This window comes from Phascolarctos cinereus, unplaced genomic scaffold, assembly GCF_003287225.1.
Source record: "Phascolarctos cinereus isolate Bilbo 61053 unplaced genomic scaffold, phaCin_HiC Scaffold_726;HRSCAF=1367, whole genome shotgun sequence".
In the NCBI taxonomy this organism is placed as follows: Eukaryota; Metazoa; Chordata; class Mammalia; order Diprotodontia; family Phascolarctidae; genus Phascolarctos; species Phascolarctos cinereus.
This window is the reverse complement of record NW_027556098.1, coordinates 331460970-331484996: the sequence shown is the minus strand read 5'-3', so window position 1 is coordinate 331484996 and position 24027 is coordinate 331460970. Positions and strand designations below refer to the sequence as shown.

At 35.1% G+C, this 24027-nt stretch overlaps 1 protein-coding gene across 4 annotated transcripts in view; it reads right to left on the bottom strand.

The window, feature by feature from the left end:
• Window positions 1–24027, bottom strand: part of TMEM135 (transmembrane protein 135) — a 329334-nt gene that overhangs the window by 279423 nt on the left and 25884 nt on the right. For 3 of the 4 annotated variants that reach the window (XM_020993759.1, XM_078156965.1, XM_020993756.2), the window contains 2 exons: window positions 13474–13601; window positions 8033–8125 (listed from right to left, as the gene is read on the bottom strand). In XM_020993759.1, the coding sequence (XP_020849418.1) occupies window positions 8033–8125; window positions 13474–13601 (221 nt within the window). The remainder of the gene's footprint in view (window positions 1–8032; window positions 8126–13473; window positions 13602–24027) is intronic. The other variant, XM_020993757.1, reaches the window with a different exon arrangement.

Here is a 24027-nt window from a genome sequence, read left to right as displayed (position 1 = left end):
CTTGCCTAGGTTCATACAGCTAGTGTCTAAATTCTGAAGCAGAATTCAAAACTCAGGTCTTGTAGACTCCAAATTCAGTGTTTTTCCTGTAATACCATGTTACCTCTAAAAAGTTTCCAGGTATATAGCTTTTAAGGTTTGCAAAATGCTTTACATACACTATCTCATTTGAACTATATTTATAACAACACTATTAGAAAGACTGTATAGGTATTGTTATACCAATTTTATAAATGAGAAAGTAGAGGCTCAGAGAGTGGCTAGCCCATAGTCATACAATTAGTCAATTAACATTTATTAAGGCCCTATTATGTGTCAGGCACTCTACAAAGCTTAGTTAAGTTTCAAAAGCATGATTTAACCTGTCTAGATGCCCTACAATAAATATGTAATTCAAAAAACATTTATTAAGCATTATTAATTACATCAATCCATCAAGAAGTAAAGGATTAGCAATTTCTCTGCAGTCATCTCAACCACTTATATAGATAAGTCTGACAGAAGTTTCATAGAGCTCTGGCAGGACTTGCCCATGATCACAAAGTACTTAAAATGCTTCAGAAGCAGGGTAGTAGACTAGATTAACAATTCTCAGAGGGTGGTCTGAGAACCTGTAGGGGTGCCAAGACCCTTTCAGGGGGGTCTATAAGGCCAAAAGTACTTTCATAATAATACTAATACATTTTAATTATTGATTAATATTGCCCAAATCAACAAAAGCTCTCTGGGATCATCCTGAAATCAAAAGGTTGAGAATCACTGGACTGGATAATCTCTAAAGTTCCCTTCAAGAGTTTATCTGATAATTCTATCAATTAACTATGCATTTGTCAGCACCTAATCCTACACACTAGGCACTGGAAATACAAAGACAAAAATGAAATAGTACCTGCCTGACCCCAAGGGGCTTCTATTCTAATTCTCTTACCTACAAAGCAAAATACTAGGGAATTGAGGAAAATGAAAAGATAAAATAAAAACCTAGTCCTTGTCACCACAAAAGTCTGAAATCTAGTTATCTTAATAGCAGATCAAATAAGCTGACATATGTAAAGCACTGTGCAAACCTTAAGGCACTACACAAATGCCAGTTATTATCATTATCATTATAGTAGCAGTACCAGTACCAGTACCAGTAGTAGTAGTCTATAGATATGTTAGGAAGGATCCCAATTATGTTATCTACAGTATTCCTCTCAACTTAGTGTGATGTGAACATTTGAAAAGCATGCCTTCTTTCTGCGCCCCTTTTCTATTTAGATCGAAGAACATATTCCTAAAAAACAGTCTGTTCAGATACCCACAATACCATTTCATAAGTAATAAATATCCTAGGCAATTTATAAAGGACATCTGGGTTTTGAGAAAGCCAATTATCAGAAAGGCAGGCTCAAAAGATGTTTTTCTAATATACATAATGGGCCAGCAGTATTTTATAGTGTAGTCCACATAGGCCTAGCAACACAAATTTGGGAAGTGGTTGCTAGGATTAGAAATGTAATCTATGGTCATGAGGTAATTTCTCTATACATTTTCCATAGCAACAATAAGCTGTTATGCCCTAATCTGCCTTATGTAACATTAGAATCCAAATCAACTAATAATGGTCTCTTAGGATAGCAACAAAGTCAGTCAGTCAGTCAACTGGAAGTTATTAAGCACCTATTATGTGTTACTATCACAAAGACTGAGATACAGAACATTTGACTAAAAGTCAAAATTAGAGGGAAGTATTTGGTGAAAAAAGCAAGAAAAAATAGGGTTTTTTTCTTCCTTCACTTAACCTCCAACCATCTTTATGTGTCCTTGTACCTTACCATATGCAACTTCCCAAAAAAGGGTCTGGAGTTAAGAACTTGTTTTTTTCACAGAAGTCTCATGATACAGTGGAAAAAGTGCTAGATATGAAGGCAAACAATTTGATTTCCAATCCTCACTCTGCCACTTACTCCTAAGGTGACCCTGGACAAATCACTTATCACTCTAGGCCTTAATTTCCCAATGTACAAAATCAAGAGACAGAACTAACATCTCTTCCAGCTCTAAATCTATGATTCTAGAATACAGGCCACATTTCTGGTTCTGATATTTATGCAAAAGATTTTTCCCATAAATAATAAATCTGTATTTAAAAGGGTGTCCTACCTACTTATTGGGGGGGGGATGCTACACTTGGCTTCATATGTAAATGCAGCTGATACTAAATACCAGAGAAGTGGAAAAGAGGAAAAAAGTAAGCTCACCTACCTTCCCAGCCCACAAGAGCAAATGGCTAATTTAATACTTCTGACCACGAAAAGTGGACTAGGGACTGTGGTTGAGAAGAGAAAGGAAATCAGGTTGAAAAAGCACAAGAAATCCTGGGGTATTTGAGATAATAAAAAATAATCCAAATCTGCAGACCCCCAAATCTTATTTTTTCAATAGTGTTAAACCTGCTTTAAAAAAAAAGTTAAGCTTAGCTCCTAAATTAATCTGTTTTAGTTTTACCTTTTTTCCATTTACCTGTGAACACCATCCTCACCCTTCATTTCCAAGCAATACTCATTGACAATCATACTAATTGACAAAAGATTAACAAAATAAATAAGAAGAAAAGGCAAATAAGCATTCAGCTGCTAAAACTTGGTTAGTTTTGTCAGACTGCATGAATTTCTTGGAAAAATAATTACCTACTGGAAAATACAAATGCTCCAGGGAGCCAGGAAGCCTATCTGAATATCTTCAGTCAGAAAATATACAACAGCAGGTTTTCTAATAAAGTTCCAATAATGTGATGGACTTGTAATGTTATGAGACTTGTAATGTTATGAGAACAGTCTAATTCAGAGATTTGGGTCCTTCAAACCTAGCCCCAGGTAAAAATTAAGAAGTATATGGGTCTGGGGGGGAAATAAACACTGACTAAAATTGACTTAAGCAGTTTAACACTCAAATCTGCCAATCACTAAGTAATGTTACATTCGAAAGCAGCTGACAAAAATCAGGTGTTGAACATAGTGTTTTGGCAACATTACATTACGGAAATCCATGAGAAAAAGAATTCCTAATATACCAAAGGTTTATAAGATTGAGTTATCAAACTTTATAGAACTAGGTAAATTTTTTTTAATAAAGAAATGGGAAAGCCAAATTACTTCCTATAAAGGTAAAACAGATGGAGAAAACACAGAATATAAACAAAAAATAAGCCTTTTAGAATAACTACCAGGAAAAGGCTGAAAATGCAAAATAAAATACCTGAACTTTTTTTTTACCTCCAAAATATTAGGTTTTACAGGCAGAAAACTTCAAATTTAAGCTTAAAAGATAGAAAAAGAAACAGAATGTACAATATTTTTCTGAATATGTACACAATATTATGATCTAAAGTAAAAATACAACACTGAGTATTTGTAATCTAAATTAAACACAGTCTATACAATTTAACATTTGTTTAAATTCAGTTTGATTCAGTTTAACAATGTCCACATTAGCTCCCTGTATATTCAATTTTTAAGCACGTTTCTTTTCGTTCCTCAAAGAGCCATTTCAAATACTTAATACATTTTATTCCAAAGCATATTTCAATTTGACTTTTTTTCATTTCAGTAGGAAATACTTCAATTACTAATTCAAGGATAGTTAGGTTATTCAATAGAATGCTGTCAAATATACTTAAATGGTTTTAAATGGGTCAGGTTAATTTCTTCTCACCTGCCAACTCCTAAGTCCAAACTTTTTCCCTAAAAATGCCAACTAAGTACACTGACTTCTTAGGAAATAATTTACATACTTCAGTTTTCCAAACTGTAAAAAATGTTTTATGCTGGGGTATATTTACAGTATAATATATTACTTTGGATATATCTTGCAGTAGTGTCTTATATGGAAGCAATTTCTGTATGCTACTAACCAAAATTCAATGTTTGGAGTCCATTCGTACCAATAATAGGAACTAGACCTATGATTTCACAGATAAAGGGAACTCCCTCTGTCAGCCAACAAGCATTAAGTGACTTCTATGTGCCAGACACTATGCTACTAGCTAGAGACACAAAAACATGTTTGCCCCTGTCCTCAAGGAACTCATAGTGTAACCTGGGAGACAAGCATAAAAATCACTAGGTACATACAAAATACAAAGCAAATAGCAGATAATCTCAAAGAAGAAGGTGCTAGCATCTGAGGGACCAAGAAGTGTCTCCCACGAAAGCTAAGATCTGAGCTACAACTTAAAGGAAGCCAGGGAAGGGAAGAGGTCGAGGTTTGGGAGCAGAACATTCCAGGCACAGAAGACATCCAGTGTAAAGGACCAAAAATGGAATATGGAATGTTATCAGATTGGCAAAGGTGGCAAAAGAGGAAAATGGCAAATATTAGAGCAGTGTGGGAGATAAAGGCACATGAAAGCCATCAATTATTCCAGCCATTCTGAAAAGCAATTTGAAACCATGTCAAAAAAAATTACTTTTCTGCACATACCCTTTCACCCAGAGTTACCACCTGTTACCAGGCCTGTGCCCTGGGTGTCTCCTAAGGCTCTGTCCTAAATCCTCTTTTCCTCCTATATATCAGGCCTCTACAACATACAGCCTCCAAAGGATTTCCAGCAGCCCAAGAAAAATATAGGGTTGCCACTGCATACTCTCCTATTTGTGACCCATGGCAACCAACCATCATCAGGCTGTCTCTAGTCTAATCTATCTGTGGCCCAAAGAAGTTTAGCCTATTTGAAGAATAAAATTACCATTATAGATGACAAACAATATTAGTAACTATTGTGCTTTTGGCAGGGAGAGCTTCAGCATATGTTTAGATTACAGTAGGTTTCCACTAGTATCTCCTTGAAAAGTTCTGTGTTCCAATTCTCAAAATCTGTTTTCTCCTTCTGTTCAGGCAACTTATAATATATTCTCATGACATTATCTGTTTCTCCTTTCACTCATCCATATTTCTTCACATTTATATTTCTTTAGCTTACTGTTACTCTGCATCCTATTCATATACACTTTTATCACTTATGGTCTTTGTGAATAAGAACTACCTTTCCAGAACCATAGTCCAGTCATGGGACTCATCCTACTAAATTTCAGGGATTCCAAGAAGTCAAATTTGTCTCCTTACATAAGGATCTAGTTCATTTTTCTCATTACCCATTATTTCTGAGTTGAAATTTGAAGCCACATGTTTTATTGCTGGCTCCTTTCTCAGATGTCATTTCCTTACAAATTACTGGTTATCACTACTATCACTTTTTTTCTATACTGTAACTACTCTTCAGCTACATTGCTGTAGGTACCAAAGCAGTTCTCACTATCTCTCTTCCTTTTTCAGCTTAAAAGTCCTTTTGAATTCAATTTATAAAAGTTTATATAAAAACTTCTTTTACCAGCTATCATTAGGTACATTCTATCTTTCCCCAAGAACTCATATAGCAATAATGTTTCCCCTTCAGTGAGATACCCTTACATGCCCCAAAGCTACACAGCCTTCCACTGTGTAAGTTAAAAAAAACTATCAAAAATATGTAATTATTCTGTGAAGCCTCTTTTGAAAGTGCCAAAACCAATGTAGTAAACTGGAACAAATATAAAGTCAGAAGAGAACTACAAAAGACCCAAAGGTGAAAGGAAAGATATATGGTAAGTATAAGCATATTATCAACAATGACTTCAAAGATATGAACATGGACAGGTATGAGTGGAAAATATAAGCTAGTCACATCACATAATACCATAGAATAACAAGTGAAAAGCCTTTTACACTATCATCCACAAAATATTTATTAAAACACATAATAGTCCTACAATTGGTGGGAGATATTCTCTACAGAGAATTTACAGAAAGACATAGAAAAGAATTACAGGAAATGAAAAAGGACAAATGAACTGTGATCTCACTAACGTAGAAAGTGCCACATTCATGAAATAATGAATGAATTACAGTATCAAAATATTATATCCAGTCATCTTGAAGTAAGAACAATATGGAGAGATATTTTAAAACTACATGAATAAGCCCTAGGTACACCTTGTCTGTAGAAGATTTTATATTCAGTATGTGAAATCAAAAGTCATTCAATCAAAAGTAAATTCCTAGGCATAAATCCATAATATTGATATTCATATTCAAAGTTGATGATCAATGATTTTCAAGATTATCATTCACAAAGTACTTCATCTACTATTCATGTATTCTAAAAACACTAAATAATTATACCTCTGAGACTACAATGTAATAGCTATTTTGTAAAAGACAATGAAGTACAGAAGAATTACTAGAAACATCTACATGGTAACACACAGAGAAATAACAAGATAAGTCATACAAATAAAAATACTTAATCATAAATGAGCATTTTAATTTTTATAGCATTTTAAAGAAAAGAACAGTTTTGGGCTACCTTAAAATAAATTCACCAAATCTATAGCTAAAGAGGCACTTGTAAAAAAAAGCATCTCCATCACATTAGTACATATGTTTTTTAATCAAATAACTTTTCTTAAGCACTTAATGAAACACTATAGACTACAATCAAACAATCAGCTATTAGAAGTGATAGATCTTATCCTTCCCACAATGCAAACAGATTGATAACTTCAAAGAAATATTGTCACTTGTGTTAATTTTCCCTAAAAATTATCAGATCATTCACATCAACCTAAATGTCAGCAATCAATGAAGACTGGCACACTTAACTTTGGATTCTTATTTTCTCATGTAATTACATTATCAATAAAACATTTTAAAATCAATATGCAGAAAGAGAAATGTTAAAAATTATCTGGAAAAAATATTCTTTATCCAGCAAGCTGCAATTTTTCTAATGGTTAACATTCTGCTACACAATTTGCAATGGTTATTTCTTTCTAGTAATAAAGAAAAATCTTTAAAAAGAAAAGTTGTTTCAAAATAAGAAAAACACTAATGGCAGAATATAATGAGCATGATTTCAGTCATTTTAAGAGAGTTTTGTCACCTAAGAAAAACTCCTTAAAAGAACACATTTATAGTAATTTTAGTAATATACAATGCTATCTTAGCTATCTAAAACTAAGGCTTTGCCATAGTTAAAAGAACTCAAATCAGTTCTCAATAAAAACCCAATGCTAATAAGCATTAAGTTTTTGTTTATTTGTGATTTTAAAGTGTTCTTTTAATTTTGTTTAACTTTTTTTAATTAAAAAAAAATACCTAGAGGTCAAATTTGCCTCCTTGCATAAGAATCTAGTTCATTTTGCTCATTACCCATTATTTCTGAGTCGAAATTTGAAGCCATGGGTTTTATTGCTGCTTTCTTAGATGTTGTCTTCTATAAATCAGTGGTTATCTCTGTCATTACTTTTTCTTTCTATACTGTAGCTACTCTTTAGAGTAGCTAGAATGCTGCAGGTATTAAATTTTCAAATTTTAAATTTTTTAAATATTTTCTTATACTACCACCAAGTAAAAGGTTGTCTCTCTGAAGGAGACCTCGGAGGCCATTTAATCCAGGCCCCTCCATTTACAGATGAAGAAAATAAGTCAGGGAAGTTAAGTGCCCTGGCTAACCAAGGTCACCCAGAAAGAGTCAGATGGAGGTGTGAACCCTGGCCTTCTGATTCCAAAGCCAAAACTGTGGCCTCATTTAACTAACGAAATTGTTTGCAGCAACATTCAAAACTTTTAAAAATTCTCATAGGATCACATTCAATCATAACAACACAATACTTTACGATGAGGGAAATAAATTACATAAAATCAAATTATTTCCAAATTAATTAACTCATCCTAAAGCAATAGCAAGATGAGAATTCAGATCTACCAAGTCTCTAAATTTTCAGGAAGTAGAGATCAGCAGTTATTAGCATTCTACAACCTTGAAGAAAGAAATTTGAAAGTTGAAGCTTCAAATAAATTTAATGCTGAATAAAAAACATTTACAAAAGACAAAAATCATTTTTTGTCAACAGAAGAAACTTACTGAAATCACAATAAATAATTAACAAAAACTACCGTTGGGGAATCAATTTAAAAATTAGCTGCTACAAAGAATATAGATAAAATATACCTGCTTTTTCTTTCAATAAGAATAGCCACATAAGAAGCTGGTAAAGCAGCACCAAAGCCAGGACTCCAGGAGTAGAATTTTCCAAGTATCCTCCTGAAATTCAAATTGAAAATTTACATAAAAACAAAACCAAATCTGATTTTTAGAAACTATTAATATATATATAATGCAAAGATTTGGCTTCCATTGATAAAAGTCATTTAACACTTAGAAATATCATTAAAGCAAGTAGCTTTTTATACATAATTTCTTTCAAGCATAACTTTCTGCCTAAAAAGGGAAATATGTATATATATGCATTCATGTCTGATAGAATAATGGATGAAGATAGCCTAATAAGATTCAATTCAACAGAAAAACTGACGTTGTTCTAGGTACTAGAAATATAAAAATGAAACTTACTTCAAAGTTTAGCTCAGTTAGAGCCTTCCTCTCAGAAATTACTTTGCGTATATTTTGTATTTAACTTTCTAGGTTTTTCTTACAATGAAATGTAAGCTCCTTAATAAGCTAGGCTATTTATTTTTTGTTGTTGTTGTAAACCAAACACCTAACAGTGCCTAGCACATAGTACATGCTTAATCAATACTTACTAGATGCTGATTCATAAATGAATGAACGACACTGATACAGTCCCTGCCCTAAGGAAACTTACAATCTAACAGAAGTATACCCTATATAAAAACAAGAATGATAAAGGTTGATTATGACGTGGGCAATCCCACAACAAAAAAATTGTTAAAAAGAAAATTTGAAGGAAGAAAAATCAATCACATTCAGCTTGGAGGCAGGGATGTAGGGAAGGCTTTGTGGAGAAGATAGCATCCAAATTAATAGTAGAAGGAAGAAAAGAATTCTAATTGGTGGAGATTTAGAAAGAGTATATTCCAAGTGTGGAAAATAGGCAATAACAATGCAGAGAAACAGGAGAATGCAAGATAAACTCAAAAAAAAAGTTTACTCATGAAAGAAGTAATGTGAAATACTTCTAAAAAAACAAGTTGGATTATGAAAGCGAGGTACTACGATAAGTAGCTATGGTATAGGAAGAATAGTGATTAAGGCACCCAAAAATTCATAGGAGGCAAACATTTAGAAATTCTATGATTTGTAAAAGCTAGGAAAAGTAATTTGTACTTTACCGCATTAGCGATTACTTGACATGTGTTTATTAAGCACCTAATTTGTTTCACACACATACTGCGTTACGAACTAGATATACCAAAAGCAAACCATCTCAGTCCAAGCAGTTTACATTACCAAGAAATATAAAATAATCTTAGGTGAGAAGAAGAAGGGAAGATAAGGAAAGGCCTCATCCAGAGGCAGCACTTGAGTCACTTGAACTTTAAATGAAACCAGGAATGCAAAGGGAAAGAGGTGAAAAAGAACTGAACTACAAACCTAAGGGAAAGGCCATTTAAAGGCCCAAAGAAGGAACAAAATGCCATGCACTTGAAATAAATATACCACCTTGCCTCAAAAATAAGGTATGAGGAGAAATAATGTAATAATCATTGAAAGGAAGAGCCAAAATGTGAAGGGCTATAAATGCCAAACTGGGGAGGAGTTTGTATTGTATCCTAGAAGCAACAAGAAGTTGCTAGAACTTCATGAACAGGGGAGTGATATGACCACACCTATACTTCAGAAAGTCACTGTACTAGCAAGTATGGAGAATGAACTGGAGAGAGAAGAGACTGGATGAAAGCAAAAAGAACAATTAGGAGGTTGTTATAATAGATAGGAGAGGCAACAGAGGATGAGGGCAACTGAATGGATGAGGGGATGGGGGAGGAAAGAGTTGATAATGATTTTGAGGTTTCAAATCTGGGCTATAGTAAGAATGGTAGTGCCCTCAACAGAAATAGGAAAGTTGGGAGGAGGGCTAGGTTTAGAAGGAAAAATAATAAGTTCTGTTTTAGAAATTCCTATGGGACATCCAGTTGAAAATGTCCAATAGTCAGTTGGTGATATGAGAAAGAGCATTATAGAAGAGTCAGACAGATTTGGAGAGGCATATGGTGATAAGGAGAGTAGAGTTGAGGGTGACAAGAAAGCTGGTATCTGGTATGGGGAAGAGAGTTTGTACAACAGTTGCTGAGGGTCAGAATCACAAATCAGGAAGAGTAAAAGGAGGTAGAAGTATGGTAATCAATGAGGCATGAGTTTCAGGCTGAGTAACAATCATTGGAAAAAGGTCTAGTCTTTGCTCTTCTCAGCAATACAATGATCCAAGACAATATCAAAAGACTCATGATGGAAAAGGCTAACCACATCCAGAGAAAGAACTATGGAGTCTGAATGCAGAACAAAGCATACTACTTTCACTTTTTTTTGCTTTTTGTTTTTTCTTTCTCATGGTTTTTCCCTTTTGTTCTGATTCTCCTTTTACAACATAACAAATATAGAAATATGTTTAACATGATTATACACATATAACCTACATCAGACTGCTTGCTGTCTTGGGGGCGGGGAGCAGCAAGGGACAAAAATTTGGAACTCAAAATTTTACAAAAAGGAATGTTGAAAACTATCTTTACATGTAATTGGGGAAAAAAACCCATTATTAAGGGGGGGAAAAAGGTCTACTGAGGAAAGAAAATAATAAGAGTTGGTCTTGGCAAGGAGAGGGCCTATCTATTAGAGTAAGGAAGAATGGGAGGTGACATCAAAGTGTTTTGAGATGGAGAGCATGAGAAGAGAGACATCATAGTTAATCACCTCCCTTCAGTAAAGCATGAGGCAAGTTCTTCTGTCTAAGGGGAGGAGAGAGGCCAGGCATAGTGACACACTAAGGCTGGTGAATTTGAGTTCAGGATTTCTAAGCTACAGTAAAGCTTATCAATATCTACACTAATCTGGCACCAATATGGCAAGACCCTTAGGAGAGAGAAGCCACTAACTGGCCAAGGAGTAGTGAACCAACCTACATCTAAAATGGAGCAGATCAAAGTTTCTATGCCATTTAACAACAGTGAGACTGGGCCAGCTGCAAGTGATCAATGCTCTTCAGGTAGGATAGGGAGACCCAATTTCAAAAAATAATAATAAAAAGGTGGGGAAGGGAGGAAGGAGAGGTTTACAGAGGAAGTTTGAGGCGAGAAGAAAGGTCTAAGACAACTACTATGAAGAATGTGCTAGTGAATCAATCTTAGTTCTATTCTTCATAGAACGAGTACTTATTTTGCGATGTTAAGTCACATGATATATAATTTAGGAACGATGGCTCCATAGCATCATAATATACAGGGAGTGTTAGTTTCAATTACAGTAGAAGGGGTGGAATGCAAGCTCTATGTACATAACTAATGTATCACTACTCATCTCATTAAACAAGGGTCTGTTTCCTAGAAAATGAAGAAATACAAATAAGATCTTATCTTTAGGGACAATAGATGCTACTAAATATGGTAACAGAAAGCTCTGATAACGAAGAAGAGGCACAGGATACAAAATAATTCCAGAGAAAAGTAGGGGATAGAAGCAGCAAAAGCTAGAAAATGTTAGAGTTCCTGATTATTTCAAAATAGTCAAGATGATGATAATGATGGTAATGATGATGATGATGATAGCTTATAACATTTATATAATGCTTTAAGATTTGAAGCACTATAAATTATCTTATTTGATACTCCCAACAACCCAGAGAGGTAGCTGCTATTATTATCCCCATTTTACAGACAAGGAAACTAAGCAAAGAAAAATTAAGTTACTTGTCCCAGGGTCACACAGATAAAAAGTATTTGAGGAAAGATTTGAAGCCTCATATTATGACTCCCAAGTCAACTATGCCACAGTGGATTAGAAAGATTGCAAACATTATAAGGATATTCTTTCAAAGACACTATAAGCATGATCGGAGGGCAATTTGCACATAAAAAGTGTAAGGAAGTATATACCCAAAAGTCAAATACCAAATGACCCTTGGCAGGAAAAATCAACATATCCATAGGCATAAATCAAAAACTCAGATGAACTAATTCCCCTAAAACAGAACTCCTGAGGGGAAAAAAACATTAGAAAAGTTTGTTGAGGGCAAAACATAACTTGAATAATATTCTAATTTTTAATAATTTTTTCATCTAGATCTTTTTTTCTGGGAAGATGGAAAATTCAGGCTAGGATTCCTCCTCTATCATAAAAGCCAAAGGGGAATTAACAGATGACTGCAAATTTTAAAAGAAGACCTGAACTCAATGAATCAGCTATAAGAACAATATTCGATGTAACACTAACTATGAGTATTCTAAATTCTCATGACTTAATGAAAAGGATTCACTTAATAATTCAAAATGCTGCAATAGCAAGTCATCATTAATATGTTTAAAACCTATTTATTCTTTAACATTGAAGATTAAATTTAAAGTTTCAATAAGTATTAACAAAGTAACCATATAATATAGCCTTTTTGTTAGCAACTAGAATACATCCTTATGCAATTTTTAGTTAATCCAGGGTTATTTTAGCAGTTAAATAAGAAATGGGATTAACATCAATTATTCTTTGGCGAATCTCAAAGCTCATAGAGTTCAATTATCTTAGCCACCAAATTACAAAAGGCTTTTTGGGAACTCAAATTTCAGTTACAATTAGAATGTACATGAAAAAAATAAAAGCACTAATATGGACATAAAACAAAGGTCAAAAGTTCATTTATAATATCTGTTATCACTTTACTCTAGAGCTTAAGTATGTCTGCCATTTGACCAGTGCCCCATATTCAACATGTATAAATATAGGAACAGAATTACTGTGCTAACCCAGCAGGGAATTTCAATAATTTGCAACAAATAGTTTAAGACTATTAAAGTTGGGAGTGGGAGAAGAGAAGCTGTACCTTTTTCTCATTTAAAAGAAAATTATTCCTGAGTAACTGGCTTTGAATGACAAAGATGTGGTGCCACAGAGCTCACAGACGGATACTAACTGCACTTCTACTATATGAAACTTGCCGAACAGGGTCTACCTGACCCTAAGCAAAATGAATCAAGACCAAAATCCACATCACTTGGTTATGACCAAGAGTTTGAAATCAATTCAGCCGCTTCACTACAAACAGACTCAGTCTATATCATGGATAATTGTTTTGATTTCCTCATCTATGAAAAAGGATAGTTAAAAACACCTGATCAAGTTCTTGGCAAAGAGAGAGATATATATATATATATGTGAATGATGCATTGGAGCATGTCATTACTACCGGAAAGTGATTCCTGCTGGCAGTTATCTAATCTTATAATTATAATCTAAACTCACATTGTACTTTCATTCAAAGTTCACAGCACTTAGCTTAAGATTTCTTTAAAATAAGTAAACAGCATTTTACTGATAAAAACTTTTTTAAATGACTTACACAATACCACATGAACATTTCTGTTTCATTCGAGTTTTAACACAATCATTTGCATAAACTTTCAATACTGATTCTGAGTACCAACCTTAAAATGCAAAAGAAAGCCATATACAAGGCTCCATTAGCAGTCAGAAATGAAGCCGATTGTATGATCTCAGGTAGTAGTTTGTTTAAATAATACTCTAGTTTTCGTTTCCGGAGAATCGCTGCAATCTGAAGAGAGAAAGATTATTAATACAGTACAGGCTTTCCCCATTTTAATTCACTTTTGTGGTAATTACTAACTTAATGTAAATCATTATGTTAAAAAAAGAGAGAAAGGCACATGCAAATTATATTGAGGATTTCAAAAGAGTACTTTTTTTACCTCAGAAGTAAAAATACTTAATTTTAAGATATTTTAATTTGAAAATGCATTAAATAATATAAAGAATTACCCCTAAAAGCCAAAATAAAACATCTCTACTTCACTAAAGCTTGACTCAAAATAAAAAAATGAAGACTCTTACATAAAAATACCCAAAAATCTCTAAAACCAGAAGCTACAGTTTAAAGTAAAATTTTATAAACTTTGATACTTTGTAATCTTGATAACAATACAGGTTTTGCCTAGAAAAAAATTTCTCTTGAACCAGACATTGCAGGGAAAATATATATTAAAGAAGGAAAAAGAATAAGGAAAAGAAGAAATGAAAAGGAGAATCAAATAAAATTTATGAATAGTGGTTAATAAGAGAAATCTCTTAAGAAGAATATGAAGATACAAATATCTCTAATATATTATTTGGAAATGGGGCAGTGAAGTTGTGAAGTGAATAGAACACTGGGCCTAGACTCAAGAAGACCTGAATTCAAATCTGGCCTCAGACATTTACTAGCTAGGTGACCCCGGGCAAGTCACTTAACCCTGTTAACCTCAGTTCCTCATCTGTAAAATAAGCTAGAGAAGGAAATGGCAAACCACCCCAGTATCTTTGCCAAGAAAACCCCAAATGGGGTCATGAAGAGTCAGACATGATTAAACAACAAAAATTATTTGTAATGAATTCAAATTCAAGTGCTCAGTTTTTATGCTCTCCAAAATCAGAAGAGGTTTGTTTTGTTTGTAGTAAATGGATTATAACCACCTCAAGGGTGAGCCTTATTTAAAAGAAACAGCTCTCATTAAAGAGAAGCAACACTCTAAGTTAAGAAGATATCCATCTTTATACTATTACTACTACCACTACTACCACTACTACTACTACAACCACAGCTAGACCAAGGTTGTAGAATAAAATAGATTTTTTCATAGCAAGGAAGAGAGATATAGTGGTGGTGAGGGACCCTTAGCAATCTCAACACACTGTCTGGTTCAGCTGAAAAAGCCAGTTTGTAATAAATTCTTGATCTGTCTTGTGGATGACCTTGGGCAAGTCACCTACCTTCACTGGGCCTCTATTTCCTCATATGTAAAATCAGTGGCTAGATCTTCAATTCCCTTTCAACTCTAAATCTTATATAACCTTACAACTATATCACTGGAAGGTACTGGAAATAAGGTAATCTGCTATTTATTTCTGACTTGTGAAGAACTGGTTAATGTAGAAACAAACCTTAAATTGAACTTTAAATGAAAATGGCAACATCATCCTGGAGTGAAGGAATTCTGGGATATGTAGCCCAAATCTGTGATTTCACTGGTACAGTTCAATATCTGCTCAATAACCCATATAGCTTTTGAGTACCTAGAGCATCAACAGGTTAAACAACCTGTTACAAAGGCAGCATATATGTCAAAGAGAGACAGGACTTGAACTCAGGTCTTCCTGGCTCAAAAGCTGTCACACTATCTACTATTTAACACTGCTTCTCACTGTTAGAAAGCTACTTTAGCCAGTACACTAGAGACCAGCTATGCTATGCAACAGATAGAGCAAAGGACTTGATAGTTAGGAAGCTCTGAATTCAAATCTTACCTCACATTTACTAGCTATGTGACTTTGGACAAGTGACTTAACCATTCTGCTTCAATTTCCCCATCTGCGAAATGAGAGGGTTGGCCTCTAAGGTCCCTTTCAGCTTTAAATATGACCCTATGATCCCGTAAGAGAGAAGATTTCCAAAAACTCATCAAAGATAAGCATAATCCCATAGACACAGACTCTACAAGGAAATAAAGCTCGAGGGCTAGGAGGCTTTAAAAAGTGAAATTATTATTACACAACTGCGAATAAACCCAATTAGGAAGAAAAAAGGGAAACAGGTGAAAAAGGCAGTGACTACATAAGGAATTACCTGAATATTTTCAATTTGCAGAGAATATATAAAAATCATGAAAGGACTGACATATAGCCAAGGGTACACAAAACAGTGGCACATATTCCTAAGAGTAGTAACAGGAAAACTAAAGTCTAAAGTCGGCTAAGACTTGTGAAAAATAGTAAAGACAATAAAAATAAAAAAGAACTTTTTGTTACATGTATCTCCAGAAAACAAAAATTATAACAAGTGGGTACAAGTTGCAGGAGACAGACAAGAGGATGTCCAAATTAGAGCTTTCAAATAATTAGAACTATCCAACAACAGAACAGACTATCTTACAAAGTAACAAATTTCACCTCTCCAATGGATGCATTCGGGATGAATTTTTCACTGGGACTCTTAAAGGGATTCATGCATCAAGTGAAAACTTGGATAAGGTACTCTGTAATATCCCTACAATTCTATATTACACAGCCATAGAGAACAGTCTAAGAGACAAAAAAAAAAAAGACAAAAAAATCAGCTAAGACAACACAACACAAAAAAGAAGGATAAGACAACAGAGAACAAATGTTGTAAAAGCCAAAAGAAAACTGAAATAAATGGACTGGATGAAGGAGCAGGTGGTCAAAAACTGTTAAAAGACAACAGAGGTAAAAGAGAGTAAAACTGAATAAGGGCCACTGAATTTGGTGACTGAGATATAGTTATTGATGTACAATAATCATGATAGACAGTGTGTCAGCTTTTGAGGCATGAAAATAAATTCTTCCAGTCTCAGTAGAGTCATGAGGATGAAAGCCAAACTGCAGAATTTTTAAATGTTGAGGAAATGGGGTCTGTATCTATACTCATAGGAGAAGCCTGGCAGCTTGTAGTACAAGATGGCCAAAAGAAAGGTTTTTTTTCTAAGACAGAAAAGAACTGTATATGTTTAAAGACAGAAAAGATAAAAGCCAGTAAAGAGGGAAACCCTGAAGATGCTAGAGAAGAGAAAGAACTGAAGAGGCCAAATCCCAAAGGAGGGAATGAGGTTGAAAAAGAATAAAAGAATTATTCCTAGAGAAGAAAGAACCCTCACCCCACCTTCCTCTGTCAGGAAGGAAGGACAAGAAGAATACAGAGCCAGAAATAATGCTTAGAGGGGATAAGGAAAGAGATTGAAGAAAGTCAGCTAGAGGTCTGTATTTAGAAGGCTGATGATGAAAAGCAAATTGGAGGGATACAGGAAATTATAGCTAGATGGGAGAACAGAAGTAGAAGATGAAACTTAATACAAGAATTTTGACAGGGAAAGGAGAAAGATACACATATGTATGTGGGTATACATATGTCCGATATATATATATATATATATATGTGTGTGTATATATGTGTGTGTGTGTGTGTGTGTGTATGTATAAATATATATGTGTATAGATCTATAGATGTAGGCCATGTCATGACCTTGCACAAGCCATCTCATTCTTCTCATGTATAAAATGAGGGGATAGAATAGGGGGTAGACTAAAACTCTTCCTGCTCTAAATTTTGATATTTGCTAAGATCTAAAAATTCTTTACTTTTAAGGAGGAAAAAAGCAACTTACTGAATCAAGGTCTTCAAAAATACCTGGCTTCATTATTCACCATGAATACATTGCCTCTATCCCTATCTCAAGTCTCCTTTTCTCTCCTCAAAATAAAAAGAGAGGAATGCCCTGTAACATAATGGAATTCAAATCAGTGGAAACAGATTCAAATCTCAGCACTGGCATTGATGAGCTGTGTGATAGTGGGCAAGTAACTTAACCTCTCTGGGTCTCAGATTATTTATCTGTTAAAGGAGGCAGCTAGACTAGATAACCTCTGAAGTTCCTTTGAGCTCTAAATCTATGATTTCTACCAATACCATTCAACTACTCTAAAGGAGATATTGATAACACTATGATATACTTCAATGGATATTTCCCAAGTGAAAAAAATGCATATTCTAAAGCACTAAGTTACTACAAAAAGCATTGGTTCTTATTCTCAACCACTGAGATGCTCAATAATTCTGTTTTTACTCTAGATTTATCATAAAGAGAATTTAAATCTTAATTTCCTTTATTCTAAAAGCTATTTTTTACAATTTCTACAATGTAATTCCAAGTATGCAGAGTTCTAAATACATATGTCTACATGAATATGGACAGTATTTTTAAGACATAAATTTCTCTAACAATAGACAGAAATAAACACAACTATGCAACACAACAAATTGCAACACAATTATGTGGTCACAAACATTCAATAAAAGTCAGCACTAAATAAACTCTCCCTGTGAATGCTCATAATGACACCTGATTCTATTAACAAAGAATTGCCAAAAAAAAAAGCGTTGCTAGAATTACAAAGAAAACTGGAGATTTCCCCATTTCATCAATATCCCCAATCTCCCATGCCGTATAGCAGTGTTTTCCCCAATTAACGTGGCCACAAAGCAGCTCTGGCCTTGAAACATAGTTCTGTAAAATCCATAAATGCTGGTACAGGGCCACTAAATGTTGATCAAGTTGCTACAACGAAGTGTTAAGGCTGCTGTGCCTCTGTTACACGCACAAGCTGTACAGATTTAGAAAAAGCTGACAAAGATTTCTGTCTGGAAAGGAAGGAGCAGATAAGTTATTACAGAAACTCGAATTTAAAAACTACACAACATTCTAGACAAAAAACAAAAAATGAAATGCCAAATAAGCCATGCATTTATGTGTGTGTGTGTGTGTGTGTGCGTGTGTGTGTGTGTGTGTGTGTGTGTGTGTGTGTGTGTGTGTATAAAAGTTAGAGCAATGGCCAAGTACACACAAATACTAAAAACTCTTGAAAATACACCAACAAAATTGGAAATCTCAGTCTTCGGAAAATTACATACTGATGCCTCAAAACAGCAAGGGGGTTACCCTGGGCTTCGTAGAGTATGTTAGTGGAGTGGAAGCTCTAGTACAACTGCCTCCTAAATGATCATACCCCTTCTCGATTTAAAAAAAAAATTGAGCATATACCCCCAATACATGTATATTTACTTATTTATAAATTATATATAGGCACTACTATACTAATAATGTATGTGATAACACAAAGAAATAGAAATTTTTAAAGGATGAGCTGAAGATAGAATACTATTTAACCCTAGAGTCAAAGAAAAGCCACTGAAGCTTTATGAACTGAGGGTTGAGAGATAATATGGTCAGACCTATACTTTAGGAAAATCACAGTGGGCAGCTAGGTGGCGCAGTGAATAGAGCACTGGCCCTGGAGTCAGGAGGACCTGAGTTCAAATCTGACCTCAGATACATAACACTTATTAGCTATGTGACCCTGGGCAAGTCATTTAACCCCACTGCCTAGCCAAAAAAAAAAACAAAAATTACTTTGGAAGCAGAATGGAGGATGGATTGGTAGGGGGAAAGACTTTAGATCAACTAGAAAGCTATTATAATAATGCAGATAAAAGGTGATGAGGGCTTCAACTGAAGTGGTAGCTCTATAAGAGAGGAAAAGGGGATGGATATGAGATGGTATGGTAGTAGAAACAACATCATTTGGCAACTGTTTTGCGTATGTGTGGTATGGGAAAGTAAAGAATCAATGACAACAGTGAGGTTTCAAAACCAGGCGACTGGAAGGACTGTAGTACCCTCAAAAAAAATATGCAAATTTGGGGAAAGGGTGGATGGCGCAGGAGGCTTGTAGGCAGGGATGAGGGGAGGCAAACAGATAAGGAATCCTGTTTGAGACACAGAATGAATTATATTTCAGTAATGGATTTTGTGTTGAGTTTGAGAGGCTTTTAAAAGAGTCTGAAATGACCATAGATAAGTAGTTAATGATGCAGGGCTGAAATTGTATGTTGATCTGAGGGTCATCAGCATAAAAATTATAATCTAACTCCAACCCTTAAGAGATGATAGTCACTAAGTGAGAGACTGTAGAGAGACAAAGACCCTGAACAGAGCCTTGTTATACATCCAGTTAGGAAACATGATATGGATGACATTCCTATAAAGAAGACTATGAAGAAACAGTCTAACCAATAGGACTAAGAAAAAGAAGTATCATAGCAGGAGAAAGTGTATATCCAAGAGGAGAGTGTCATCAGCTAGTGCCAAAGTACTGAAGGGGTCGAGAGTCAGATTTGGCAATTACATATCATCGCTGCTATCTTCTGTGTTGACAACACTGCTGCCAACTTGGTGGCCTTACCACAAACAGGTAGGGCTTAAAAGAAGCTTGGCAGGCAGCCCCACAAACTGAGGAGGACAAGAATTTCCTATACCCTCAATGCAAAAGGCATTCTTGCCAGAAGCTGTTTATGGTGGTCAGACAAAGCCAGTTTGTTTGTTTATTTGTTTTAAACATCAAAACCACAAAGAAGACTGGAATGAGGCATGAATTCAGTGATCCTAAATGCAAACAGATCTAAAATGCTGGCCATTAAGAGATGCAAACATTGTGAACTGGAAGGAAATGAGAAAAGAAAGGACCAAGAATCCAGCTCTGGGCTTCATCTTTTTTTTTTCTTTCATACTAAAATCTAAAATGTTGAAGCAGTAATATTTACATTCCTTTCTTTATATTTGCTGTCCGGGGAGGGAAAGGCATGAGGTAAATGAAGCTCTATTATGTAAAGTTTTACCTACGTAAGGAAAAGTTATTTGATGCTTTAAGATCAATCAACAACTTCTGATTATGTATCTACTATGTGCCATGCACTGTGTTAAGCAAATATAATTTATATATATTAACATAATTATAATTAATATAATTAATAATTAGTAGTAGTAGTAGTATAATTAATAAAACAAGCTCTTCTCTTTAAGAGGTTACAGTCTAATAAAAAAAGACAAAGATATACATAATGATATAAAGAATTAATATAAGGAGAATAAATACAAATAAACACAAAGTATTTAAATATAAGGTAGTCTGAGAGGGAGTGTACTAGCAGATCAGGGGATCAGGAAAGGTTTCATGTAAAAGTGGTGCTTGAGATGTATCTTGAAGAAAGAGAGGGATTCTATGACATGGCAAAAGTGAGCAGGGTGTATTCTAGGAAAAGGAGGTAGAAATGAAGTGTTATGAGGAACAGAGGAAAGGACAGTTTGGCTGGATGGCCTGAGTGCAAAAGGAGGAGTAATGTATGCTGAGGGTATGAAGAAAGATTGCTGCCAGGTTGTGAAGGGCTTTAAAAACTACACAGAGCAGTTTATATTTTATTCTAGAGGCCACAGGAAGCTACTCATATTGAACGAACAGGGGAATAACACAATCAGATCCACCTTAAGGAAAATTATTCTGGTAGCAATATGGAGTGTAGATTAGAATGGTGAGAAACTTAAGGTGGGGAGAGCAGCTTAGGCAACACCTGCAATAATGCAGACAGTAGATAGTGAGAGCCTGAACTAAGGTGGTAGCTATGTAGATGCAATGTTGTATGTGAGAAACATATGACAAGGACAGGTTACCCGGAAAATAGGAGAGTTGGGGTGGGGGAGAGAGGAGGAAGAATAATGAGGTTTGGCTTTCGGGTAGGCTGAGTTTGAGATGTCTTTAGAATATCTAGTTTGAAATAGCCAATTGGTGGATACCAATGGGTAACTGGTGATACAGGAACCATGACTGTGAAAGGGGCTAGTGATACTAGCAATCAGCAAATCTAGTAAATTCATGCACTGTCTTTCCTTCAGAGTATTGTCAGAATGAAGCGGCTACTTACCACTGGTATTTGGGTCAAGTACTTGCCAGAGACTGAAATGTGTGGTAGTGAGTCGTGAAAGGCATAGTCTGTTGAGAGAACTACTAATGGTGTTATTTTTATGACCGTTATGTGACTTGTAATAGAAAAGATTTATATGGAGGTCACTGGCCCTATATTATATTAGCCGTTATTGTAACTACATTTTAGATAATAGTAATCTGTGGTGTCCTAGCCATACTGGGCTAATAAGCTCCGTGAAAGTAAACTAAAAAGCCTTAAACTTTATATCTCTCCCTAGTACCTAGCACAGAATTCTTGAAACTGGAGGTGCTTTAAAAATATTTGAACTCATTTTTTAAACACAGATAATAAAAATAGCTAGCATTTATATAATGCCTTAAGGTTTGTAAAGTGCTTTACAAATATTATCTCATTTTATCTTCACAAGAATCCTGGAAGGTAAGTGCTATTATTATTCCATTTTGCAGATGAAGAAACCAGGCATATAGAGATTAAATTACTTGTCTGGGGTCACACAACTAGTAAATGTCTGCAGCTGAATTTGAACTCAGATCTTTCTGACTCTAGGTTCAGCATTCTACCACTGTACCACTAGCTGGTAACTTTAAAGAGAGTACTTTTATTAGAATTAGGAGTCAAGTATAGGAGGAGGATGAGAACTAGGAAGACTACAAGAACGGAGATACCCTCACTGGAAACTGTAGCAGGGAAGAGGCAGAAATAATGCAATCACATAACATCCATATGGGTTCATCTTGTACTCTTCACTCTTTTCCACTGAAAAGAAAAGTGAAAGGAGAGGGGGTTACTCCTGGTTATTACCTTAAGAATCTACCATTGTGGTGACTGAAGAGTGGCAAAATATGGGGTGGGGGGGTAGAGTTGGAAGGGAAGGAAGAAAGTCAGGCAACTCTGCCGGCACAGCAATTGCCTATAACAGAGTTGGGTAAGGTTATAACTTTCTGAGGGTCCCAAGAAGGCCAGTCGAGGGAGGCGGTGGAGAAGAGTGATGGATACAAGCCTCTAAATGACTATGGGTAGGAGACAGGGAGATGCAACCTCTCTAGCTTCTGGCTAGCTGGTAACACATCCCTTGTGATCAATTCCATGAAGGCTTCAAGTATATTGCCCTACCACCAGGTTCCCCTACAATAAACTAAATCTGCTTTCCCAAGGACCAGCGTAACTAAGTACTGAAAAGCTTATTTGGTCATGTCAACCCATTAAAACAAAGAAAAATGAAAAATGGCCCTCAGTGCTGTTAGTCCATTCTGCAGTAAAGGTAGCAGAGTGGTACAAAATGGGGCAGAGCACCAAGCATCACAGAGTTTCTAGACCACCTACAAATTTTAACTTAGCTATTGGTACTATGATCCTTATCCAGAAATGAACGTGAAGAAGATCATATCAATTGTGACATTTTCACTACAAACAAAACCTGAAAAAGGAGAAGTTACAACTACTGAATGGAAAGATGGCTCACAAGTTATCCTTGGAGAGGCAAATAAAGGAATTGAAAGAGTTGAATTTAGCATGTGCCTGAAGACAATATAATGTTATGCAATAACTGGTCTTTACTGGGAGGAGTGGGGGGGTGGAAGGGGGGGGAGGTTTTTGAATTTCCCTATCTCACTCACATTCGAAGTAGTGTGGCCACTCACAGCATGGACCCCATTGCTGAGTGGCATGAAAGTCATTTGCAATTTGGTATGGTTCAGCCCTCATTAGACAGGTTGGTACCTCCACCTGCTCCCAAGAGTTCATTACATTGATGCCAGATTTAGAGTGAACATCTGACCATCTTTAGCCTACTGCAGCTCAAAAGTCCTAAGCATAAAAGATCCACCAGCCTCAGATTCCCCCATGGTATGGAAGACAACTGTACACCACCATGCCTAGCTGGTCATCTTCTAATGAATACAGTGCTCATGAGTATTTGCAAAAAGATCCCTATGAAAATTAATACAGCTTATGTAACAAGACCTGTTGCAGAAGATGAAGAGGTAGATAAGTTCTATGAAAAACTTGATAAGACCCTCAAAATTAAATCATGATATATATTTTAACATTTTACGACATCAATGCCAAAGTGGGTATAAATGAGGCTAGTGAAAGATATATTGGAAACTATGGAACAGCTATAAGGATTAAAAGAGGCCAAACACATGTAGAATACAGAGAAACTTCAAACCTATATGCCATGCATTCTAAATTTGAGAATAGAATCAGAAGGTACTGGAAATGGAGAACACCAAATAAAAACCCCCCAAGCCTTTTCAGTCTTTTAAAATTTTGCTTTTATTGAGTAGTTATTAATATATAAACTAATTTATTGAGTAATATGTAGTTAAATAATATTTAGGTAAATAATCGCAGGTAACAATAAACTCAACATCTGATACATCTATCAGAAGAGAATGTCCCTGGGGTACATACAAAGGGTTATCAATATACTAACACACAATGATATTTCAAACTACTATATTTTAAGATACAAGATAACACACTAGTAACATAAGAATCATTACTGAATTAGTTATCTGTAGTTAGCTCACCAATTTCTTAGAGCAAAGATCAAATTTAATACAAAAAAAAATTGAGAAAAACATATTGCATGCAATTAAAATAATTCCACAGTTTATCTATTTAAATAAGT